This window comes from Vulpes vulpes, unplaced genomic scaffold, assembly GCF_048418805.1.
Source record: "Vulpes vulpes isolate BD-2025 unplaced genomic scaffold, VulVul3 u000000678, whole genome shotgun sequence".
Lineage (NCBI taxonomy): Eukaryota > Metazoa > Chordata > Mammalia > Carnivora > Canidae > Vulpes > Vulpes vulpes.
The window spans coordinates 377,287-398,951 of record NW_027325803.1 but is presented as its reverse complement, the minus strand read 5'-3'; the positions used below and the strand labels follow the sequence as shown (position 1 = coordinate 398,951).

Sequence of the window (21,665 nt, the reverse complement as noted above, 5' to 3'; positions counted from 1 at the left end):
AGAGGCCAAGCAACTTATTGGAAGTCACACAGCAACTAAGTGACAACCTGACAACTCCAACGTCATCCGCCTCACAATGACAGGGGGGTTGTTATTATTTTTTTGCCAACCTGTTTCCTTCCCCCTTCCCCCTCCTTCCCAGCGTGTTATCCTCTACCTGGTGAGTTTGCATCATTACTGGGGCCCCCGGGTCCAATTAGGGGGCCTCCCCAAGGGAGTTGACTGAGGCAATCCCTGCCCCAAGGGGGCCTCCCTGAGCCAAAGTTTTAATTAGCCGTCACTGCTCTTCCTGAAACTCTGACCCGCCCCACGGCTACACCACAAGCAGCCCAGCCTGGTTTTGTGGCGGGAGGCGGGACTGGCATCCAACCCAGTGGCGCAGTGAAGCCACCCCAGCAGGGCAAGGAGGCGTGTCTGGGTCCCTGTCCCACCACAGCTCCCCAGGTATACCTCAACGTTACCTCATTTAAACCATTAAACGGATTAATCAATGGATTAAGTCACTTAATCCATTAAATGGATTAAATAAATTAAATGCACTAATATTTGTAAAGCACTTAAACCAGTGCCTGCCACCTAGCAAAGGGCTATAGAGTAGTAAGTTGAAAACACAAGGCGGCAGGGATGGGGGGAGCGAAGGGCAGGGGGTGCAAGTCTATTCTTGGACATGACGATGGCACGTTCCGACTCACCCGGCAATGCTGGGCGGCCAGCGTGTCAGCATCTGTAACATCTGCCCCCCTCCAATGTGGGAAACCAGGGGCTCGGGGGAGGAGACCCAGCAGGTACAGAGAGGCTGGGCGCTGCTCTGAGCATCTTCTACACTGCGCGCTGCCTCATGAGACGGGGCTAGCGTCGTCCCGTTCTCTAGAGGAGGGAACTGAGGCGCAGACAAGCAACAACACATCCAAGGCCACACAGCCACCCGGAGGCCGGGAGATCTGACTCCTGTGTCCCCCACATTGGGCCACAGGGGGGTGGTCAGTAAGGTTAAGGCCACACCCCGGTCCCTGAAGAGGGAGGCCCGCCTCTCGGCTCCCACTCGGCTTCCCCCAACCTCCCGGAAACCTGAGGGCTCTGAGCCTGGTGTGCAGGGCCCTGGATGGCCAGGAGGCCCCTTTCCCGGGGCTGGGCCCAAGTCGAAGCCACGGGAATGACAAGGAGTTCTGAGCTGCAGAGCGAGGCCCCACCCCCTGCCGACGACGGTGACCCTGGCCTCAGCCGGCCTGGCCGCAGCCTCCCCTGCAGCAGCCGCCAGTGCCAGCCCCAGCCAGAGCCAGCCCTCCCGACGCGGTTGCCTGGTAACCAGCCCTAAGTGACGGAAACCCCAGCAGGCCACTAACGGGGGCAGCGCCAGGCACCTGGCCCAGACCTCACTGCCCCTGTGGCCCGAGGAAGGTTCCGATGGACAGTGCGCAGGCCCGCCCGGTAGGAGGGGATGTGCTCCGGCAGAGGGGGAGGGGGCCGGGCAGGGCGGGGAGGAGCTCTGTGGGCAGCCCCCCAAGACCTTTGAACTGGGGAGCTGTGGGAAGGTAATTCCCAGTGGAAGCCCGAGTGAGGCGGGCGCTGGGCAGGAGTCAGGGCTGTGGGTACAGCCCGCCCAGGCCCAAACCACCATCCTGGAAACAGCTGTGCTGCTCTGCCCAGGGCACGGAGGTGGGGGGAGGGGATCCCCAGAGAGAGGCCCTGGATGGGGAAAGGAAAGGAGGTGATTAGGGAGGCTGGCAGGAGTCCAGGCTCGGGCTAGGGGGAGCAGTCTCCTGCAACACTGAGGGGGAAATGCATCAGCCTCTCCTCTCCACTGAGCTCCCTCTCCTCCTCTCCTCACCGCCCCCCCCCCAACAGGCTAGGGGCCTCCAAGGAGGGGGCTGCAGGCAGCTGGAAGCTCAGGTGGAGCTCAGCCAGGTGTTTTTCCATCCTGGGTCTGGGGATGGAGAGGGAGAGGGAGGAGCAGTGGCAAAACAAGAAAAAAGCGGTGTGCAGCTGGACAGGCCCCTGGGAGACCTGGGTTCGAGGCCCCCGGCCCAAGGACCCAGGCATGTAGCTGCTCCTCACTGGGCCTCAGTGTTTCCATGTTGAAATGGGTACTGGCAGCAGCGGGCTGCTGATGGTCTGAGGTTTGCTGTCATGGGTCCTGAGGGGCTGAGAGGTGGAAATACAGGGGCTTTAGGGGAGCTTTTGGCCTAGAGGCCCCTTTCTCTCCTTTCAGGTGAGCGGAGTTCTCCTTTGCCGTTACTCTTTCACTCCCTAACCATGGCCCGAATCCACCCTGTGCTGGGTACTAAAGTGTCAGCATCCGGGCAGACCCAGGCCCTGCCCTGGGAGAGAGCCCTCCCCAGTCTAGCAGGGGAGCCGGGCGTGTAACCTGGCCACGTTAGCACAGGGAGCTGCGGTTGGGCTAACCGGCTAATGCAGAGCGGAGTTTGGAATGCTGTGAGGCTTCAGAAGAGGTGACCCAACCCAGCCTAGAGCTCTGGAAGGCTTCCTGGAGGAGTGGGTCTGAAGTGTCTTAGAGACAGGCAGGAGCTAGCCAAGAAAGAGCTGGACAAGCAGCAGAGGCTGGTGCTCTCAGCCAAGGAGAGCATGTTCCAGAGCACAGAGGTATGCCCCAGCGAGGACCTTGGGCTGGGTCTGGGGGCTCTGGGGGCAGATGTTCGGAGAGAGCCAGTCAGGAGGCAGACAGGAGCCTGTGGGAAGTTGGATCCCATTCAGTTGGGAGGTGACAGGCTCAGACGTGGGCATTAGAAAGACCTCTCTGGAGGTAGGAAGGTAATGTTTCCCACTGCTTCCAGCACCGAGCCAGTGGGCTCAGCATAGCCAGAATGGAGGACCTTACCCTGACTCAAGGCCCGGTGCCTTATTCCTCAGGCCTCGTCCCTACACGAGCACACGTCACACGGGACCGTCGTGGTCTGTTTCACATCTGTGTCCTTCACTGCACTGAGAAACAGTACTAGAGGGAAGGACGGGAAGGAAGGTTAGCCCACCGTGGCCCCTACTGAATCAGAGTCCTCCCCGTCCCCTGTACTAAGGCCCCCCGAGTTTCTGTAGATGGGCTTTTCTTTCTAGCTAGGAGGTGGCAGGCACAGTCCTCCAGAGGGGCCCAGTGAAAGCCCATCTCCCTTTCTTGATCTTTGGGATTCCCCCTCTGGAGAAGCTCTGATTTCCTCTGGAGGCAGAGTGGGCTCCTCCGGAGTTTGGGGCCTTCCCACTCCCTGCCCACCTGTCAGAATCACAGGCTACCGCCCCCCTTGCCCTCCCTGCAGAGGGAAGCTCTGGTTTGCCACCTGCCTTCAGGAGAGGGCTGAGCTCAGTCTGATGAGGTCCCGTGCCCCTGCCCCCCACCCCAGTCCTATCCAACCCAGGCTAAGACATTGTGAGTCCAGGATGATGGCCCCAGTCCTCAGGCTTTGTATGCTTGAGCGCCAGAGAGATCCTGGGCACCAACTGTACCTGAGTTTTCTCTCAGAACTGTTTGGGGTCACACAGTTCTTCGGGGGGAGTCCCAGATCCTCCATTTCTTGGCTCTGTGGGCAAGCCACTTCCCCCTCCTCCTTTAGAGCTACTATCAGGCAAGGTCTTACTATCAGGCAAGCTGTGAACTCATCGGGTCTGCAGGAGGCCTGTGATATGTTCTCATTATGCCCATTTGACTGATGAGAGGTTGAGGGGCTGCCTTAAGGTCACAGAGCTCGGTCTGCCTGCTCAAGCCCCGGCCTCATATAGCTGTTGTAAGAATTAAGTGAGATGTCTACGAGTGACTTGCACGGGGCCAGGCTCCAAGTAGAACTCCTCGCCTCGCCCACCCACCGGCTCCGAGCTACTCCTCTACTGTGAGGAAGGAGGAAGCAGAAAGGGCCGGGGGTTCGGCGGCGGCAGCAGCGTCCGAGGGCCTCCCTGCAGATGGCAAGGGGCGCGTGCATGGCTGGCTCTGAAGGGGCAGGAGAGCACTGCTGGGCGTCTTAGGGGAAAGCGCCAGACCTCCCTGTTTCTCTGCCTGTACCACACCTCCCTCCTCTGGGGCGAGAAGAAGCTCCTCGGAGGAAGGAAAGGATTTGTAAACAGCAAGTGTGGCCTCGTTAGAGGGAACGACAGTATTAGTGGCGGTAGGTCCTGCTGAGGTTTGGGGAGCTGACCTTTTACCTCATGTGCCCGAGAGCTGGGGTGGGAGGAATGATCGGTGTCCGGGGTGGGGTGGACAAGGAGTGTGGAGCCTGTGTAGACCGGGGGTGGCAGGGTGACGGCTGGGGCCTGGGCGGAGTGTGAAACCTCCCTTCCAGGCTTTTCTAGGCTATTTTCCTTTGTTAATCCCATCCAGAAAGCCCACAGAAGGCCAGACTGCTCCCTTCTCCGCTTCTGTTAGCACTGTCCCTTCCAGCCATGGCACCAGCTCTCCTCTCCAGGACCAGGACCACAGCCTAATAAACCCCAGGAAGCCCCCCAGGGCCTCCTGAGGACGGCACCTTGTATCGGTTGCCTTCCTTCATCCAACAGACCCCTGAGAGCCACTTTTCTTCACAGGCTCTGCCCATACATGACCCTCCGGGTAGAGAACAAAAACAATGTCAGGGCCTTCGGGAGCTCACAGCCCACAGGCTACACAGCCTTTTGCCACTTCCAAGCAAACTCCCACACTGATTTTGTGCGACCCTCACCTCAGTCTGTGAGGTAGGTCTCACGGGTTCCCATTTTGCAGATGAGGAAATTGAGGCCCAGAAAGTTACAAAGCGGCTCCCGAGTTCCCCACCCCGTGGGTACCTCTCTTTTGCAGTGCAAGGTATTTAGGTGATGCTGAAGAGGAAGGGAGGGGGGTAAGACAGGTAAGACGCCGATTAAGGGGGCTGCTGTCTTTGTGAAGTGTCCCTGAATTGAGGCAAGACTCATCAGGGCCGCAGAATCTGAACAGGGCCCTTAGGGTCTCCATGGGTTCATCCTGGCCTGGGTGGGTCCCACTCGGGCCCGAGAGATTGGAGAGAACACCAGGTGACCTGAGCGCACGACCTGAGAGTGCTAGGCCTTAGGAATCGAGCATCCTCCCCTCCTCCCACCCCAGCAGCAGCGCACAGCGGGTGAACAGGATGGAGATGGGGAGGGCAGAGTGGTGAGGAGCAGGAGTAGGGACCAACGTCCTGTGACCTGAGGCTTGGCCATGACCCCCACTTGTCACACACGGGTGTACTGTCCTGATGAGAAGGCGTGGGAGCCAGGAGATCTGGGGTTTATCTCAGCCTGCTGTGTAACCTTGGGAGAGCCCCAACCCCGAGCTGCTGCCGCTCCGTGCTCTGCTCCGTCATCTGTCCAGACCCTCAGGACCCCCCTCCAACTCTCAGCTAAGTGACACTCTCTCCCCTCCCCCCAGGTAACTGCCGCTTCCTCTTCCTTTTCTTACCTGCTGTGTCCAGCCCCTCCTCCTCAGCTCCAGCTGCTTCCTCTTGGAACCCGTGGCCTCAGGCCTGCTCTGCCCTCTGACTCAGGCAGCCCTGACCTTTGGGATCTGAGCAGGTAGCCTGGGTGGTTTTGCCCCATGAACTTGCTCTGACCTATGGCATGTCCACCTGCCTCCCCCCTCAACTGCACACACCTGTTCTTAGCCCCTGGGTAGCCCAGGAACTGAGGGACCAGGTTTCTTTAGAGAAGGTAGCAGCATCCAGGGGCTTCCCATCCGAGATCAGACGGCCCCCCAGAGGGTCAGGACCAACGGGGACAGCCTGTCCACCCCTCCAGCCCCTCTCTCTGCAACAGACCATTCCTGGCTGGGAGTGCTCCACCTCATCCCACCTCCCAGGCTTCAGGGGTTCAGGCCTGTCTCATGGAGGGAGGTCTGCGGAAAAGGCTCCCCACTGAGGCCACTTGGCAACCCCAAGCACCCTCATTCCTGGCCCACTACGGTGATGGAGGATTCACCCCTCCCTGAGATACACGCAGCGCCCCAGCAGGGGCGGGATATATTTGTCTGGAATCTGACCCACGGGGTGAGCTGTGGGGACGACTGAGGAGCCCTCTGCAGCTCCCTGCTGCGCCGCGTGCTGGCCAGGGGAGCCCGAGCACCTACAGTGTGCCAGGTACCCTGATGCGGCCTCCTCTAAGCCTTCCGCCGCCGGCGCTGATAAATAATAAAGAACCCGAAGCCCAGCGGGGTCGAGTCGAGGGGCCGCGTAGCTGGGAGGCGGCGACGGACGGAGGGTCAAGGGAGGCGCTGCACGCGGCGGGGGGGGGGGGGGGGGGCTCCGCGGGGCCGAGCGCCCGGCACCCCCCGAGGCGCGCGCGGCTCAGCCCCCGGCGCGGCCGCCCCGCCCCCGCCCCGCCCCCGCCCCGCCCCGCGCGGGACCGCAGACGGCGCCCAGCGGCGGCGCGAACGGCCGCGAGGAGGGTGGCTCCGGCTCGGGCTCCCGCGACCCCCGCGACCCCCGCGACCCCCCGCGCAGGGCCCTGCGGGACGCGGCGCCGCGGGGCTGGAGGATGCGGCCGCGGCCCGGGCGGCTGCAGCAGCGGGAAGCCGGGGCGCTGCAGGTACGGGCCCGCGCTCCGGCGCCGAAAGTTGGGCCGACTCCGCGGGCGGCGCGTGCAGCCGCTGCCAGGGCGCCCCTACCGGCCGGCCGGGGCGCGGCGGGGGCGCGGGCGCGGCGGGGTCCCGGCGGCGGCGGCGGCGGCTGGGGGCCGGGCGAGCCCTCGGGTCTCCCGCGGGGCCCGCTCACGTGGACGCCGGGGCGGGGGGCGCGCGGGGGGCGGGGGCGGGGGCGCCCGGGGCTCGGCGCGCGCGGCTGAGACGGGGCGGCCCCGCGGTCCCCGCGCCCCGGCTTGACCCCCCGCTGGCCGCGGCCGGGCCCCCGCGGGTCTCTGGGTGCGGGCCGCGGGGGCCGGGGGCGCACGTGCGCGGGGCGAGGCCCGGGGCCGTGGCGCACTGGCCGGCGCTCGCGGGCGGGGGGGGCGAGCGCGGCCGCGGCCTGTGCGGGGCCCCGGGGTGCACGTGCGCCCAGCGCCCGCCGCCGGAGCGCGGGGACACCCGGAAGCCCGCGGGCAGGCGCGCGGCGGCCCCAAGTCCGGCTGGCGAGGGCCCCGGGCGGCGCGGGTCCGGGCGGGGCGGGGGGCGGGGGCGGAGCCTGCGACCCTCCCCCTCCAGCCGCGCCTCGGCCGCGCCGGGTCCAGCAGGGCCCGCGGCCTCAGCTCGCGGAGGGCGGTGCGGCCCTTGGGGGAGGCCGGGTGCTCGCCGCGGCCCGCCAGGATCCCGCCAGGATCGCTCTCCTCTTCCGGGCCTTTCCCAGCTCCCAACGCCCGCTGGCCTCCGGGAGAGCCGCGGGGAGATGAAGAGGGCACGGATGGCGCAGGGGTGGGGGCTCCTTTCCTGCACCCTGCCCTGGGCCCTGGCCAGGTTGGCCCTCCCAGCCCCAGCCAGCAAACAGCCTGGCGGCCCGAGGGGTGATGGACCCTGCTCCCTGGGGTCCCGCCCTGCTCCAAGCAGTTGCTTGCCTCCCCAGTGTGTGTGTGGGGGGGGGGGGGGTTGGGGGGAGTGGGAAGGAGGCAACATTTTGGCTGTTGTCTTGAGTGGGGAGGGGCTTCCCTCAAGGGACTGTGCACTGGGCTCTTTGTACTGGCAGGAAGTACGATCAGCCTCATACCCTTCATAGCCCTCTGCTGACTCCCTAGAGCCCCATCTCTCCCTCAAAGACTCCCCAGGGTCCCGAGTGGCTTCACCTCTATTGGCTGGGTTCCAGGAAGTCTCCAGGGCAAAGGGCTCGAAATGGGCAGAGCGCAGGAGACAAGACTCAGGGGGCTGGGGTGGGTGTGGAGCAGGCCCCAGGAGTCATGTGGGGAGGTGAGACCACAGTCGGCAATTAATCCAGAGCTCCCCAGGGTGGTTGGGATGGGTGCAGGAGGCTCAGCGCCCCCGAAACCATTCAACTCCTTCTTGGCAAGGTTGCTGTGCAACAGGATGGGGCTTTCCGTCTATCCCTGTCCTAGAGCGAGCATTGCTATCAGCACCGTTACCCTGTTGTCCCTTCCGGTCTTTTCTAGGGAACATCCCCTTGTCTAGGCTGGCCTGAGGTGTTGGATTCTGGCCAGGAGATGAGCCAACTTTTTGAGAATCCTGCCTGGCTTCCTTGATGCAGTTAGGCTGGAATGGGAGTGGGCATTGGCCCTCATACGACCCTTGGCTTTCCTTGTCCCCAAGATGCGTTAGTCTCCTCCTGAGCCTGTGGTGGGCATTGGCCACCAGGCAGAAGGGAAGAGGGGGCTGGTTAGTGATAGAAACTTGTGGCACCTGGCCCATGGCCTAATCATAGCAAGAGTGAGCTGATTCATCCTTTCTAAGCCACCTGAGGGTTTCGGGGAACAGGATGCTAGGGGAGGTAGAAGCAGGGCAGTGTGGCCCTAGAAGACTGGCCTCAGATGACCCTTCATGGGTCATTGAGTAGCTGCTGCCTTGAGGAAACCCATGCGCGGCCTCTCTGGGCCTGGGTCCCAATCCTAGCTTCACCTGGCCTCAGGGCCTGAGTCTTGCTCTGCGTCTGTATCAGTGCAGTAGGGGTAGTTGCCAGCTAGCCTGTGGCCCCTGGGGACTCTTTCCCTGGACATTCACATCCTCCCACCTCCCCACCTGCTGGTCCTTGTGCCGTGCTGCCCTCCTATGCCTTAGAATAGGCAGCGGCAGCTTTGGGGCTGAGACACAGGCTCTCCGGCTGCCGCTCTTGGGACCTTCCTGCCGGAGCCACAGCACCATCTGCTGGCGGCCGCGCCTCTGCTTCCCAGGCTTCCCACCGCTTCTCCTGGGGGAGTAGCCCTGCCCTGTGGAACCAAGCCCAGGATCTGTGTTGCTCTGGGCCTCGGGACCTGGGTTCCAGGCTTGGCTCTGCCATTTTTGACAAAGGTTGGCAAGTCCGAGAGTGAGATCTCAAGAATGTCTCAGGACACCTGAATTCATAGACAGCGTCCAGTTCCACATCTTAGCTGCCGTGGGCATCTTGAGATCCCTATGGCATCTGGAATAAGAGCTGTGGTGGGAGGTAGGAAGCCTGCTTCTTGTCCCATCTCCTTTATCAGTGACTTTGGGATGAATGGGTCTCCTCATCTGTATATGGGGAACGGGGGGAGCCAAGAGAATTGGTCCTCGTCAGACGGTGCCCTGCAAAGTGTGAAACCCCAGGAGAGGGGCTTGGGAGTCCTATGGAAGGGAGCTGAACAGAAGGGGCTTCTGGAATGGGGGTGGCGGGTAGAGGTTGGAAACCTCTGTGTTGTATGACTCATGCATTCATTCATTCATCGTCTTCATCAAGCATCTACTAAGTGCTAAGCTCTTCGGTGTGGCGATGCGCCAGAGAGAGCAGCTTGTCTGTAGCCCTTCTGACAGCCTCTCCCTTTCTCCCTCTCCTCTCCCAGGTCAGCAGTTGAGTAGCTGGGGCCCCCCGAGGGCTTGAAGCCTTCCCAGTGATGGCAGAGAAGCGGCCACTGGGGACCCTGGGGCCTGTAATGTATGGCAAGCTGCCCCGTCTAGAGGCAGACTCCGGGCCCGGGCACAGCCTGACCCCCTCTGCCGGCAACCAGGACCCCTGCAGCTACAAGGGTGCTTACTTCTCCTGCCCTATGGGGAGTGCTCCCAAGGCAGGGTCTGAGCGATTAGCATCCTGGATCCCATATCCACCCTTGTACCCTGCCAGCGTGGCAGGCCCCCCTCTGCGGACAGACAACCTGTTGACCAGCTGTCTGCTCTACCGCCCACCAGCGGAGAGCTCCGAGAAGGTGCAGGACCCTGGCCCTGTTGAGCTCCTGTCCTTCGGTCCCCAGTCTCATACCTACCCAGGCCCACCGTTGGCGGCACCCAAACCTGTCTACCGCAACCCTCTGTGTTACGGGCTCTCACCCTGCCTGGGGGAAGGGGCAGCGAAGAGGCCACTGGATGTCGACTGGACAATGGTGACTGGACCTCTGTTACCCCCGGCTGACCCACCTTGTTCCCTGACGCCAGCTCCTGGCAAGGGCCAGTCCCTGGATGGCACCTTCTTGCGTGGGGTGCCGGCTGAGGGACCCGGCAAAAACTCCGTAAGCTTCTCCCCGTGCCAGGCCTTCCTGGAGAAGTACCGGACCATCCACGGCACGGGCTTCCTGCCCTCTAAGTATGCAGGTCCTTACTCTGGGGACTCCAAGCAGGTGTTGTCCGAGGGACCCCCCAGCCCTTGGACCCAGCTGGCCCAACCCCTGGGCCCTGCCTGCCAGGATACAGTGCCTACCCACTACCCGCTCCCCCACCCCCCCGAGGCCCTGCCTTGCCCATCAGCCTGCCGCCACCCAGAGAAGCAGGGCAGCTATGGCGCAGTGCTCCCACTACAGCCTCTGGGAGCCCACAAGGGGGCTGGGTACCCGGCTGGTGGGCTGAGCAGTCCCTACCTGAGGCAGCAGGCAGCCCAGACACCCTATATGCCCCCAGTGGGCCTGGACACTTTTTCCTGCCCCTCTGCCCCTCCGCCAGCACCCTCACCAGGCCTCAAGCTGGAGCCGCCTCTCGCTCCCCGGTGCCCCTTGGACTTTGCCCCCCAGACGCTGAGCTTTCCCTATGCCCGGGATGACCTCTCTCTCTATGGAGCATCCCCCGGGCTTGGAGGGACGCCACCTTCCCAAAACAGCCTACAGGCTGTACCCCAGCCCAGTGCCTTCCAGCGTGCGTGCCAGCCTCTGTCCGCCAGCCAGCCATGCCCCGAGCCTGGGAGGTCTGTGGAGAAGCCAGCCCAGGAGGCAGAGGAGAAGATGTGGCTGCCGAGCTGCAGGAAAGAGCAGCTCCAGCCCCAACTCGACGAGCGCCCCGGAGCGCCCATCGTCATCGGCGACAGTCCGGTTCCCCACACCCCCCCGGGACTCGCGCCCTATGCCCAGGAGCGCCGGGCTCTTCTGCAGAGTGACGGCACGCTGCCACCCGGCTCACCACCCATGCCTGTCATCGACAATGTCTTCAGCCTGGCCCCGTACCGCGACTACCTGGATGTGCAGGCCCCCGAGGACCCCACTGAGCCCACCCTGGCCCCAGCCCCCAGCGGGAGCCCTGCAAAGGACAGTGGGGCGCCCCTGGCCTCCCGGGAGGCACCCGCAGAGCCCCTGTGCTCCCGCAGAGAGGAGGTAGCGCTGGACTTAAGCGTGAAGAGGCCGGTGCCCGAGGCGCCCATCGGGGCCCCCAGTCCCCCCGCGCCTGCCCAGCCACCTGCGGCCCCCGAGGCGCCAGGTTTGGGCAACGTGCTCCCGGAGCTGCCAGACCGGGCAAAGGCAGCCCCCGAGGCCGCGGGGTCCCCTGTGCCAGCGACCGCCGACGAGGCCGCCCCCAGGACCAACTTCCACAGCTCCGTGGCCTTCATGTTCCGAAAATTCAAGATCCTCCGGCCCGCACCCCTGCCTGCGGCCCCGGCCCCAGCCCCGGCCACGCCCCCCGCGGCTGCACCCCCCGCGCCACCCACCACATCTGTGCCCCTCGGGCTGCAGATTCTCAGCCCACCGCTGCCCGTGGCCTGCTTCAACCTGGCGCTGCCCAGCCCGCCCGCCGTGGCCCTGGCCTCCCGGGCCCTGGCCCCTGCCCCCGCCCCGGCCCCAGCCCCAGCTGCCCCCGCCACCAGCTCCCCAGAGCAGCACTTCACGGGCCTGCACGCGTCCCTGTGTGATGCCATCTCGGGCTCCGTGGCCCACTCCCCGCCCGAGAAGCTGCGGGAGTGGCTGGCCACGGCAGGGCCCTGGGGCCGGGCGGCGTGGCAGGACTGCCAGGCGGTGCAGGGGCTGCTGGGCAAGCTGCTGTCGCAGCTGCAGCGCTTCGTGTGCACCCAGCAGTGCCCCTTCCCCCACGTGGTGCGCGCCGGGGCCATCTTCGTTCCCATCCACCTGGTGAAGGAGCGCCTCTTCCCGAGGCTGCCCCCCGCCTCCGTGGACCACGTGCTGCAGGAGCACCGCGTGGAGCTGCGGCCCACCACGCTGTCCGAGGAGCGGGCGCTGCGCGAGCGGGCCCTGCACGGCTGCACGTCGCGCATGCTCAAGCTGCTGGCGCTGCGCCAGCTGCCCGACATCTACCCGGACCTGCTGGGCCTGCAGTGGCGGGACTGTGTCCGCCGCCAGCTGGGTGAGCACGGGGCGTCCCCGGGAGCCCCCGGAGCGGTATGAACGAGTGCCAGGTGTGTGGCTGCGTGAGTGGTCGGCGGGGCTGGGGGCTGCGGGGCCACGGATGGGGTGGCCCTGGGGGGGCTCTGTGGGCCGCCCCCCATCCCTCCCCACCTGGGCACCACTGGGCCTCTGAGCCACAGCTCTGTCCCCATGGAAATGTTCTTGGCCTTCCCCTGTGCGGTGGCTTTGCAGCCGCCCTCCTCTGCTATGCCCAGTCCAGCTTCAGGGCAGATTTCTCTTTTGGGGTCTGGGGTTCGCCGAGGCCCTGTTCTCTGTGTGAGGTCGTCTCCCCTGCATCTGTGTCCCACCCAGCCTCCCTCCTGAGCTTGACCCCAGGTGACTGAATGCCTGCTGGCCTTCTGCACCTGCCATCTCCCCGACCCTTAGCTCCTCCCAGACCCACACTCCGAGCTTTCCCCTAAGCCCTCTGCCGGCACCCCCACACCCCCACACCCCACCCCCGCCTTCTCCACCTCAATGAATGACCCGATTCCTGAAGGTGGGCAAGGATCCCCTTTTCCCCCCGAGCACGGTTGTCTTATGAATGTGCAGGGTTTCAGTCTTCCCGGTATTTATATTCACGGAAGTGCACCCATGAGTCAGAGCGATGTTTTGTGGTTTGCTTTTCCCCTACTAAATGACATCTCGTGCATACTGTTCTCAACTTGCTCTTTTGATGTCCTGGAGCATCACATGCATTGGTTCAGGCTGTGGCCCTGCTCTCGGGAGCTGCTGCAGGGTCTCAAGGCATGTACACTCACTTCCTTGCCCGCGACGCCAGCGATGGTGCCAGGTAGTGCCCATCGTGGCCTCTCCTGCAACAGGACGTCTGGCGTATCAAGGCCTGAGGCCTGTGACCTACTCTGGAGTCTTTCTTTGCTCACTGCTCCGCCATCCTGCACCAAGCCTCTGTCTGGGCTGTGTCTCCACAGGAATGGTTTCTTGTTCCCTCGCCATCCTGGCAGCCTTGTCCCAGCCTCTGACCCTGTCCTGGCTCCAGGTCAGCATGAGGAAGGTGCCCCAGGCAGTGAGGCACAGGTGTGGAATATCTGGGTGACAAGTATAGGGGCCTTTGAGCACTTGAGAAGTTGGAGCGTTTGACCTAATGGGTGCAGAGAAAACGCCAGCAGGATTGTTGAGCATGGTGGGGCGGGGGCCTCTCACATGGCTCAGAGGCTCCAACCCCGTCTTCTCCCTGGACAGCGGGGCCGTTGGGCCCAGAGAGGACAGGGCTGTTTTTCCTGGGCTGCCCACGGGGCCCTGAGGGACTCAGGTTCTGAGCTTCTTCCTGCCCCTGGCTGGATTTGGCACCCTGGTCCCCGCTTCCTCCCTGAGCTGAGTCCTTCCCCGATGTGGGGCGGGGGGGCGCGCCACCCATCTGGATGTCCTGTCCCCTCTGCTGGGTCCTCCACTTCTGGGCTCTGGAGCTGGCAGAAAGACAATGGCACTGATGTGTAGCAGAGCCCTCTTCCCCATGCCTCAGTTTCCCCGGCTGTATAGGCCCATGGTTCCTGGCTCGTTTCCTTTTCATGTGCCAGATGCTTCTGAGTGGCGCCGTCACCTACTAGAGCTGCAGCATCACCTGGGAGAAGCACCCCCTTCAGCTTAATGGTCTGGCCTCTCGCACATGTGGGGACAGGTCACAGCAGGCTGTGACCCTGCTGGGGCCATCCAGGCCTGAGGCCATCCACTGGTCTAGGTGGCTTTGGAAACCAGGAGATGGGACCTGAGGGTGTTGGGTCTGCAGCCTGACTGTGTGTTCATTTTCCAGGTGACTTTGACACTGAGGCTGGATCTGTGCCCTCCTCAGAACCCACCATGGCCAGAGACGAGCCGGAGAGCCTAGCCCTGGCTTGGAAGTCACCCGTCCCCAAGGCCAGGAAGCCAGGGAGGAAGCCACCAACCCCTGGCTTGGAGAGAGCAGAGGCAGCCCCTGAGGAAGGGGCCCGCGGTGCCTCACCTGCCCCTGCCGCCAGCACCTGCCCCCAGGGCCCCATACTAAGGGCCCGCTTCCGCAGCCTGCTAGAAACTGCCTGGCTCAATGGCCTGGCACTGCCCACTTGGGGCCACAAGGCCACAGGGCCGGATCGGTCCATGCCCCAGCCACAGGCGCTGGGCGACCAGAGCCATCCCCTGTAGTGCTGGTTGCTGTCTGGACAGCTGCCGTGTGGGGTCACCCTCTGTACCCCTACCTGCTATAGGCCCAGCTGCCCAGGGCCAGAAGCAGACATGCCCTGGGAGCTTCTCTCGCTGCCACCTTCACACCCCATGGGGCTGAGAGCCCCCGAACTTTTAACTTGAGGGCCTTTATTATTAGGACAACTTCCTGTTTCTTCCTGAGAGAAAACGTGTGGGCTTTGGAGCTCACCAGACTCGGGCTCAATCCTGGCTCTGGTGTTCCTTGCTGTATGACCAGGCAAGTCACTTCCTCCTGTGAGCCCTCAGTTCTCCATTTGTAAGATAGGACAACGCAGCCTACCTCACAGGGTTGTTGTGGGGGTGATGCCTGGCACACACCCATTCAGGTTTGCTCTCTGCTCCCTCCCCAGGACAGGGGCCTGGATCTCAGCCAGGGCCTGGGATAGGAGGCTAAGGCAAGCAGAACCTTCTAGAAAGTCTTCGTGTGTCATAGGTCATTTAGGGTGGTACAGTGTGGATGACTTCTACTTCCTAGAGTCCTTTCCCGGGAAAGACTGGGACTGTGCCCCAGCGTCTGGGATTGGGCCCTGACCCCCAGCCTGGAGCTCCTTGGGGAAGCCTGCCCCTTCCCTCCATCACTACAGGGGGTGCCAGGATGCAGCCTGGGGCTGGCATCTGTGTTCTGGGCCTGCTGCTCTTACCTCTGGGGGGGCCCCAGGCTGGTCCTGAATCGACACCCATGACTTCCCTGAGCTGCCTCCTCCACCCGGTGCGTTTTCCCAAGAAAGTTGTACGTTTGCTGGAAGCCAAGAGGCTGCAGGGACTCAGGGACGAGATAAGACAGGCTGAATGACAGCTCAATCCTGGGAGGTCTCCGAAGATCTGGACTGGTGGCCTCAGCCCTCCCCAAGCCAGAGCCCCATCGGTCATGCCTGCTGTGAGTTACCTCCTTGCAGAGTGCTAAACTGAGCCAGAGGCTGGCAACCTTGGCCTTTGGCCTGGCTAAGGTTTCTAAGAAGGCTGAGGGTCCTGGAGGCAGGCCATTAAACATTAAAGCATTTGGGTTGTTTTTGGACCTGAGGCCTGGCTGTGTGTTGTGGGGATGAGGGGAGGGGAGGGGCGCAGATTTAATAGGCCATCCCCCAGTCCTTAGCAGTTGTCCCTGCTCCCAGCGCAGAAGGTGCTGAGGCTGTCTGGCACCATTGTGCCATGCGGGTCCTTGTCACACACCTAGTGGGCAGCCACATCCCTGCTCAGGGACAGCCCCTCCCTCCTGAGACCTTGTGGGTCCTGATGGTTGTGGGGTCTGTAGTGCACTGCCCGGTGAGAAATGCCAGTCACTCTCTCCCAGCACCAAGGACATGTCCGCCAACAGGTACATAAAAGTGCAGCTTCATCCACCTCGTTGCCAGGGCCTTGCTGGATTGGCTGTTTTTTCCCTTCCTTCCTCCTTCCCTCCCTGCCGTCTTCCTGCACTTCCTTGCCCAGCCCCGGTGTCCCTGCCCCCCAGGCGGCCTACCTCTCAGCAGATCTGGGGCCCGGGCAGACGCAGAGCTGCTCAGCACCCGAGGGCATCCTGTGGCCCCACGCCCCCCACCCCCAGGCGCAGACACTGGCTTTCGGGAGGGGGGGAGGCGTGGACCTGGATCTTGCTGGGAGAGGTGCTGCTCCCAGAGGACAGCTGCGTCCCGTGCCGGGTGGGGCAGGGAATGTGCCACCCAGGGCTCCCGTGTGATGAGGCCACGCTCCTGCCCCTCTCCGGCTCTTCAGCAGGCCCACTCCATTCTTCAGGAAGGGTGTTGCTGGCTGAGAGCTGAGGGCAAGGAAGGGTGTGCATTGGGGCAAAGGGAAGACACAGCGTGCCCCGTCTGGGCTAAATGTGGCCCTTCTGGCCCCAGGGTCCCCCTATAACGGTCCAAGGCATCTGCTGGGCTGAGCCCAGGTAACCCTTCTCAGAATCATCTGGAAAATGTTTTGCCAGGCCCCGTCAAGAACGGCCCTAGGCAGAACCCAGAAAGCTGGATTTGAATCCAGCTCCCAAGGTGATGGAGTCCAGTGTGGAGGGATCCTTTGGAGAAACACTGACGACTTCCTTCAGGTTACGGGAGGAAACAGGTCCAGGCACTTGCTGCTGGTCACGTCAAGTTGGGCTGGGTCAAGAGGCCCAGGTCCTCTGGGCTAGTCAGGAGGCAAGAACCCTCCGCACCTGCTCCGTCCCCGGGCTGAGCCCAGCCCTGCTTGCCAGGCTTCTACCTCCGATGGCCTCAGGAGGTAACTGGTGTCTCTAGCCTAAGTCAGCAAAGGGAGGATGGCGCTCGGGTGAGCCTGCAGCCTGACCGAGGGAGGCCCTGCCTCCTGGCTGCCCTACTTGGCACTGCAGCCCAGGGGAGCCCAACCCACTAGCCTCCCTGCCACCTGTAAGCCTGCAAGGTAAGTGACAGGGGCAGCTTTGTCTGGAACCTGTGACGGGGGGAAGAGGAGGGCAGGGCTATGGCTGACCAGGGGCTTATGAAGACCCCCTTGGTAGCCTCCAGGTGCTTTCTGCCCTGCCTTGTTCTCAGTCAGGGGTTGGTGGGGAAGGGCTGGGTCTCCCAAAACCCCCACAGGGGGAAGGGAGCAAGGCCCACCTCCCCTCCCTGAACATGCCTCTTCTGACCCCACAGCCCTGCTAGAGGTGGGGGTAGTGCCTACAGCCCATGGGCCACCACCCCGAGCCCAGCCTGCTGCCCCTTCGGCCCTGGCCGAGGAGGGCCACAGGGACGCCCCAGGTGGGGGGCGCTGAGCCCTGCCGCTGACTCTATTCTCCCATGTGCTCTCCAGACCCCTTTCCTGGGCACCCCTCCTGGCCCAGCCTAGTGCAGCCCCCCTGCCCCCTCCTACCTCTTCTCTAGCCAGCAGAAGCCCCTGGACTGGACTGAGGCTGACAGGCAGAGGGGCTGCCTCTGGGGCCCCTGACCCCGGGTGTCCTGGCTGCTGCCCCCTCGGAGGCCTCTACAGCCATAGGGCTACACTGACTCGTGCGCCCCAGCCTGCTGGCCCCTGTGCCTCCAGCCTCTGCCTCTGTCCGGGAGGAGGCCAACTCCCAGGCTTCTGTGTCTTCTCAGGCCAGCGAGGGCCTGGGCTGCTGGGAGGAGGGTGCTGGGCCCCTTGGGAGAGGCCCCTATGATTATTAGACCCGGCAGGAGGCCCCTTGCTTCCTCCACTAGGCACCAGATAGTCCTCTACAGGCCTCTTCCCAGAAGGGGGGGTGGGGATGGAGCAGGCTCCTCTCCTACCTCTAGTTCAGGGCCTGGGCCCCAAGCTTGGCGGCTGCTTCTCCAACCCTGTAAACCTCCCAGACCCCAGCTCTCTGTCAGAACTGGAGCCTTGGCCTGGGGCCCCTCCTCCCAGAGGCCTCTGCTGCCCTCTGCCCTTCCTCCTGGGAGTCCTTAGGGCTGGGCTCCCATCCACCTTGAGTGGGCAAGAGATCTCTGGGGAAAGCCCCTACTCCAAGAGGCCTGGGGCCCCCAACAACCCGGGACCCCTGCCTTTCCAGGAGGCTTCACACCTCTCTCCTTTCTGAGAGCCCGGTGGCCCTGTGCTGCCTTCACTGCCGCCCCCTAGCCTGGCACTTGTGGCCCTGAGGACACACCCGGTCTCCCCAACCCCTGCCCCTGGCCCCAGCCACTAGAGGCCTGGTCCTCCCCAGATCCGCCCGTTGCCTCCCTCACCCTGCCTTGCAGCTCGGGGGGTCGCGCTCCCCCCAACCCCCGCCACCCAGCTTCTGGTGCCCAGTCCTTCCTAGCCGTCACCAGCTTGGAGCTGCCTGGATCCGGGAGCGCCGCCGTCCCACCTGGAACTGGCTTAGACCCCTCTGGTCTCACTGGCACCTCTAGTCCCAGGTGCCCGCTGTGCCAGGCCTCTCCCAGCTCAGCCGAAGCCACGCTGTCTGCGCCAGACCCGCTTTTCCCTGCAGCTGCAGCAGGTGGCCCCTTCCCTTGGGGACCGCAGCCGCCTGCCACGGGGGCCCTAAACCTCCCAAGCAGAGGAGGTGACGAGGCTTTGGCAACACTTCCTCTCATGCTGGGCTCCCACCCGGGGACCCCCCGAGCCTGGTTCCGTGGACCTGGCACAGCGCAGGCCCCCTTCCTCCTCACCCATCGGGGGCTCCGTGTCCACCCAGGCCGCTGCCTGCTGGGGAGCCCAGAGCCACAGCCCCCTTTCCGACTGCTGGTCTTGCCACAACCTGGGCACTTGAGCCTCTGGGCAGAGGTTTGATGACCCCCGGGACGTTCCTGCCAAGCAGAGAGGCTCCCTGGGCTGCACTGGGCAGCGGGAGGGCTCGGGCCTCCAGGGCAGAGGGGCTGGGGCTGAGGAGCCAGCACCCCCAGTCCCTGCCGCGTTTCTGTCCGATATCCCACGTCGGAAACCCAGCTCTTACCCGGCTGCTGGGTCCCTGTCCCAGCTCACCCAGGGCCTCTGCACCCGTTTATGTGGCCACTTGGGCAGAAGGGGCTTAGGTTCTGTGAGGGGACTCTAGCTCCTCTCTTGCCAACCCCTGGGGGGCAGCCCGGGGATGCGACTGCCCCTGTCTGTAGAGTCAGCCCGGAGTCTCCAGGCCAGCCCTGCCCTCAGGCAGAGCCCCGTTTGTCCCTCCAGCTGGTCTGCAGACCGAAGTCCCTGTGGTGTCAGGCGGCCCGTGTCCCTTGCCCCTGAGGGGAGTCTGGCTCCGGTTCTGGCCTAGAATTTGGACACCCTGAGTTAGTCACACCTGGCAGGTTCCAGGCGAGCCGTCCCGCACCGGGGTGGTTACACGTCTGACGCCCAGGCTCCCGTGCCCGTCTCCGGCCCCGTGTCCCCAGGTCACCTGCGCACCACTCCTGACGAGCCCGGCTGGCAGGCACACCGGCCGAGAGGAGGACGGGACCAGCTGAGCGTTGGTCAAGAAGCGGGGAGCCTGGTTGGGGTGCGTGGGGAGGGCCCGAGGCAGGATGTCCGGGAGCTCCTGCCTGCCTGCCCTCCTTTCTCCTCGGCCCTGGAGGAAGGCACTTAGGCCTCCGCCCCTGCCCCAGCACGCACCACACGGCCCTGCGCTTTCCCTCCCTAGAAGGGGTATCGTCCTTTTCCCCGTGGGACTGACAGCTTTGTTTTGCCCTCAGTCCACGTGAAATGTGGTTTTCCCTGCTTTCCTCATCAAAGAGGGTCAACTGAGGCAGAGAGATGAAATGGCTCCCCCTTGGCCCCAGCCCCTCTCTGGGTGGTCATGCCCAGCGGGTGCCAAGCTTAGGGGCCTCCCTCTTACCAGCCTTCTCCACTCAGGCATGTGCTGTCCTCAAGCCCAGCTTCCTAAAAGCCAGAGCCTGTTTTCTTGAGTCTTCTTGGCTCCATGGGGCTGGATCGGGTTAGGGCCTAGGGTTAGGGCCCTGCCCTGCCTGTCAAGCCCCTTCCAGATGACGGAAAGACGTGGGCCTCCACTGCTACCGATGCCCACGAGCCACCTCCTCTCCACACCTGCTCCCTGCAGCCAGAGGTCGGGCTGGGGGCACAGCCGAGTGGAGGTCGAGGGGCAGATTCTGCCCACCAGCTCGTACCTATGCCCGGTGGCAGCCAACATGGTCCAGCTCACGGCCCTGGCCTGGCTCAGCCCCAGTGGGGAGTGGGAGGATGCTTGCCATCTTCAAACACGTGCCCGCCCCTCTTTGTACCTCCTGGCTTCCCTTCCTGGTAGACCTGTCGCCTACCTCTGACTGCCTGGAGGCCCAGCTCAAGCCTTCCCTGCCCACCAGAACCTTTTCCTGAAGGGTCATCCTCCTCCTGTACGCCCCCTCACCTCAGAGCTCTTGGTAGGGGTGCATGTTAGGGTTGGATATAGGCGATGGCCTAGAAGGGTCCAGAGGAGGGCCCAGGTAGCTGTAACTCCTACAGGGCCAGACCCTCCTCTGCCCAGCCTCACCCTCCAGGACAGCTCAATGCCCTGTTTCCTTTGGTCTTGGGCTTGCTGGGAGCTAGGGTTGTCCTTGCTTGATCTGACTTCCAAGGCAATACTGACATCCCCAGAAGACAGAAGGGAAGACTGGCCTAGCAGGGGTTGTCCCAGGTCACCACAGGGTCCTGACTAGGTCAGGGTCACCACAGTAGGGCCTGGGCCTTGGTACAAGGTGGCCTGGGGGCTCCGTTCAGGGTCCTAATGCCCTTCTAGTTTTGTGTCCTATAGGGTATACCTGGAGTACCCGGAGCCCGTGAGGCTGCCCATCACCTTGGTGATCCTGGGATCAACACCCTGCTTATGGTGAAGGCCAACCTGCTGAGCAACCTGAAAGCAGGTGCAGCCCCTACACCTTCCACAGCCTTTGAGTCTGGAGGATGTTGTTCTTAGAGGTGTAGGGAATGGGAGCAGACCAGGAGGACAGGACATCTCAACACCAAGGCTCCATAGGCCATCCTCCTCAGGGAAAGCTCTGGGCTCCAGGGATGGGACCTCTGACCCTGGCCCTTCCCCTGTGAGTCTCCAGGCTCCAAAAAAAGAGCATTTGTCCAAGGTCACCCTGCAAGGACGGGCAGAGTGGGACGCCGGCTCAGATACAGCTTTCTCTCCCCTCCGTCTCCAGGGAATAGAGACCTGGGTGGCCTGTCCACCCTTCATTTACATCTGGGAGGGCTGGGAAGGAATAAGTAGGGTCTTCCAGCCCTGCCTTCCCTGCCACCTCTTCTCTCATTGGAGGACAGATGTCATCTGGGCTGCAGCATTAGACAAGGCATCCCCTGGCTCATCACGGGGCCCTGGGCAGAGTGCTCATGTGTGCCTCCTGAGGCAGATGCCCAGAACCTTGGGTCTGTCTCACTAGAGGTCTTCAGCCCCCAGCCCTGGAGCATTCTCCGCTCCCGGTCCTGGAGGATCCCAGGGCTTAGCCATCCCCATGGCTGCCACACCAAGACAGGCTTTGGTCAGTGCAGTTCCCCCTGGAGCCTCAGGCCGTTGCCCTGCTACCTTCCTGCCCCTGGAGGGACACTCAGCCTATAGCTCCTGGGCCCTCGGTCAGACCTGAGTCCTTCTGTCCTGGATGAATCGTCTTGGCAGATTGGACACAGCTCTGCTGGATGTCCTAGGCTGGTCTAGGCCATCTCCCCATAGCAGTGGGATCTATTTGTTGAGGCCCAAGCAGGCTCTGAGCTGAGGGTAGGGAGGGGTGGAATCTGATGTAAGTGGACAAGATGTCCCAGGACATCTGCTTAAGTTCTTGGCTCCGGTGGTCTCTTTTGGGCATGACACCTTATCATGTGTAGGTTCCTACATATGGCCACAAGAGCCTCTCCTCCCACCCTCCCTATCTCAGGCCAGTGTCAGGGCACCTGTGGTTCCAGGCGGAAGCCCAAGTGCACAGCAAGCCAGGCCTGGTGAATAGTCCCCAGGTGCTGATGCT

At 63.3% G+C, this 21,665-nt stretch overlaps 1 protein-coding gene across 3 annotated transcripts; it reads left to right on the top strand.

Moving 5' to 3' along the window:
* The first annotated feature begins 1,307 nt into the window (after window positions 1-1,307).
* Window positions 1,308-15,340, top strand: CUNH15orf39 (chromosome unknown C15orf39 homolog). Of its 3 annotated transcripts, none has more exons than XM_072746063.1 (3): window positions 1,308-1,428; window positions 9,376-12,085; window positions 13,898-15,340. In XM_072746063.1, exons 2-3 carry the CDS (start codon window positions 9,427-9,429, stop codon window positions 14,263-14,265), a joined length of 3,027 nt encoding a protein of 1,008 aa, XP_072602164.1. In that variant the 5' UTR covers window positions 1,308-1,428; window positions 9,376-9,426; the 3' UTR covers window positions 14,266-15,340. The 3 variants fall into 3 exon arrangements, with proteins under 3 accessions (XP_072602164.1, XP_072602163.1, XP_072602165.1); XM_072746062.1 differs by lacking the exon at window positions 1,308-1,428 and adding an exon at window positions 6,346-6,510; XM_072746064.1 differs by lacking the exon at window positions 1,308-1,428 and adding an exon at window positions 6,346-6,510 and having other exon boundaries at window positions 9,376-12,137.
* The last annotated feature ends 6,325 nt before the right edge of the window (window positions 15,341-21,665 follow it).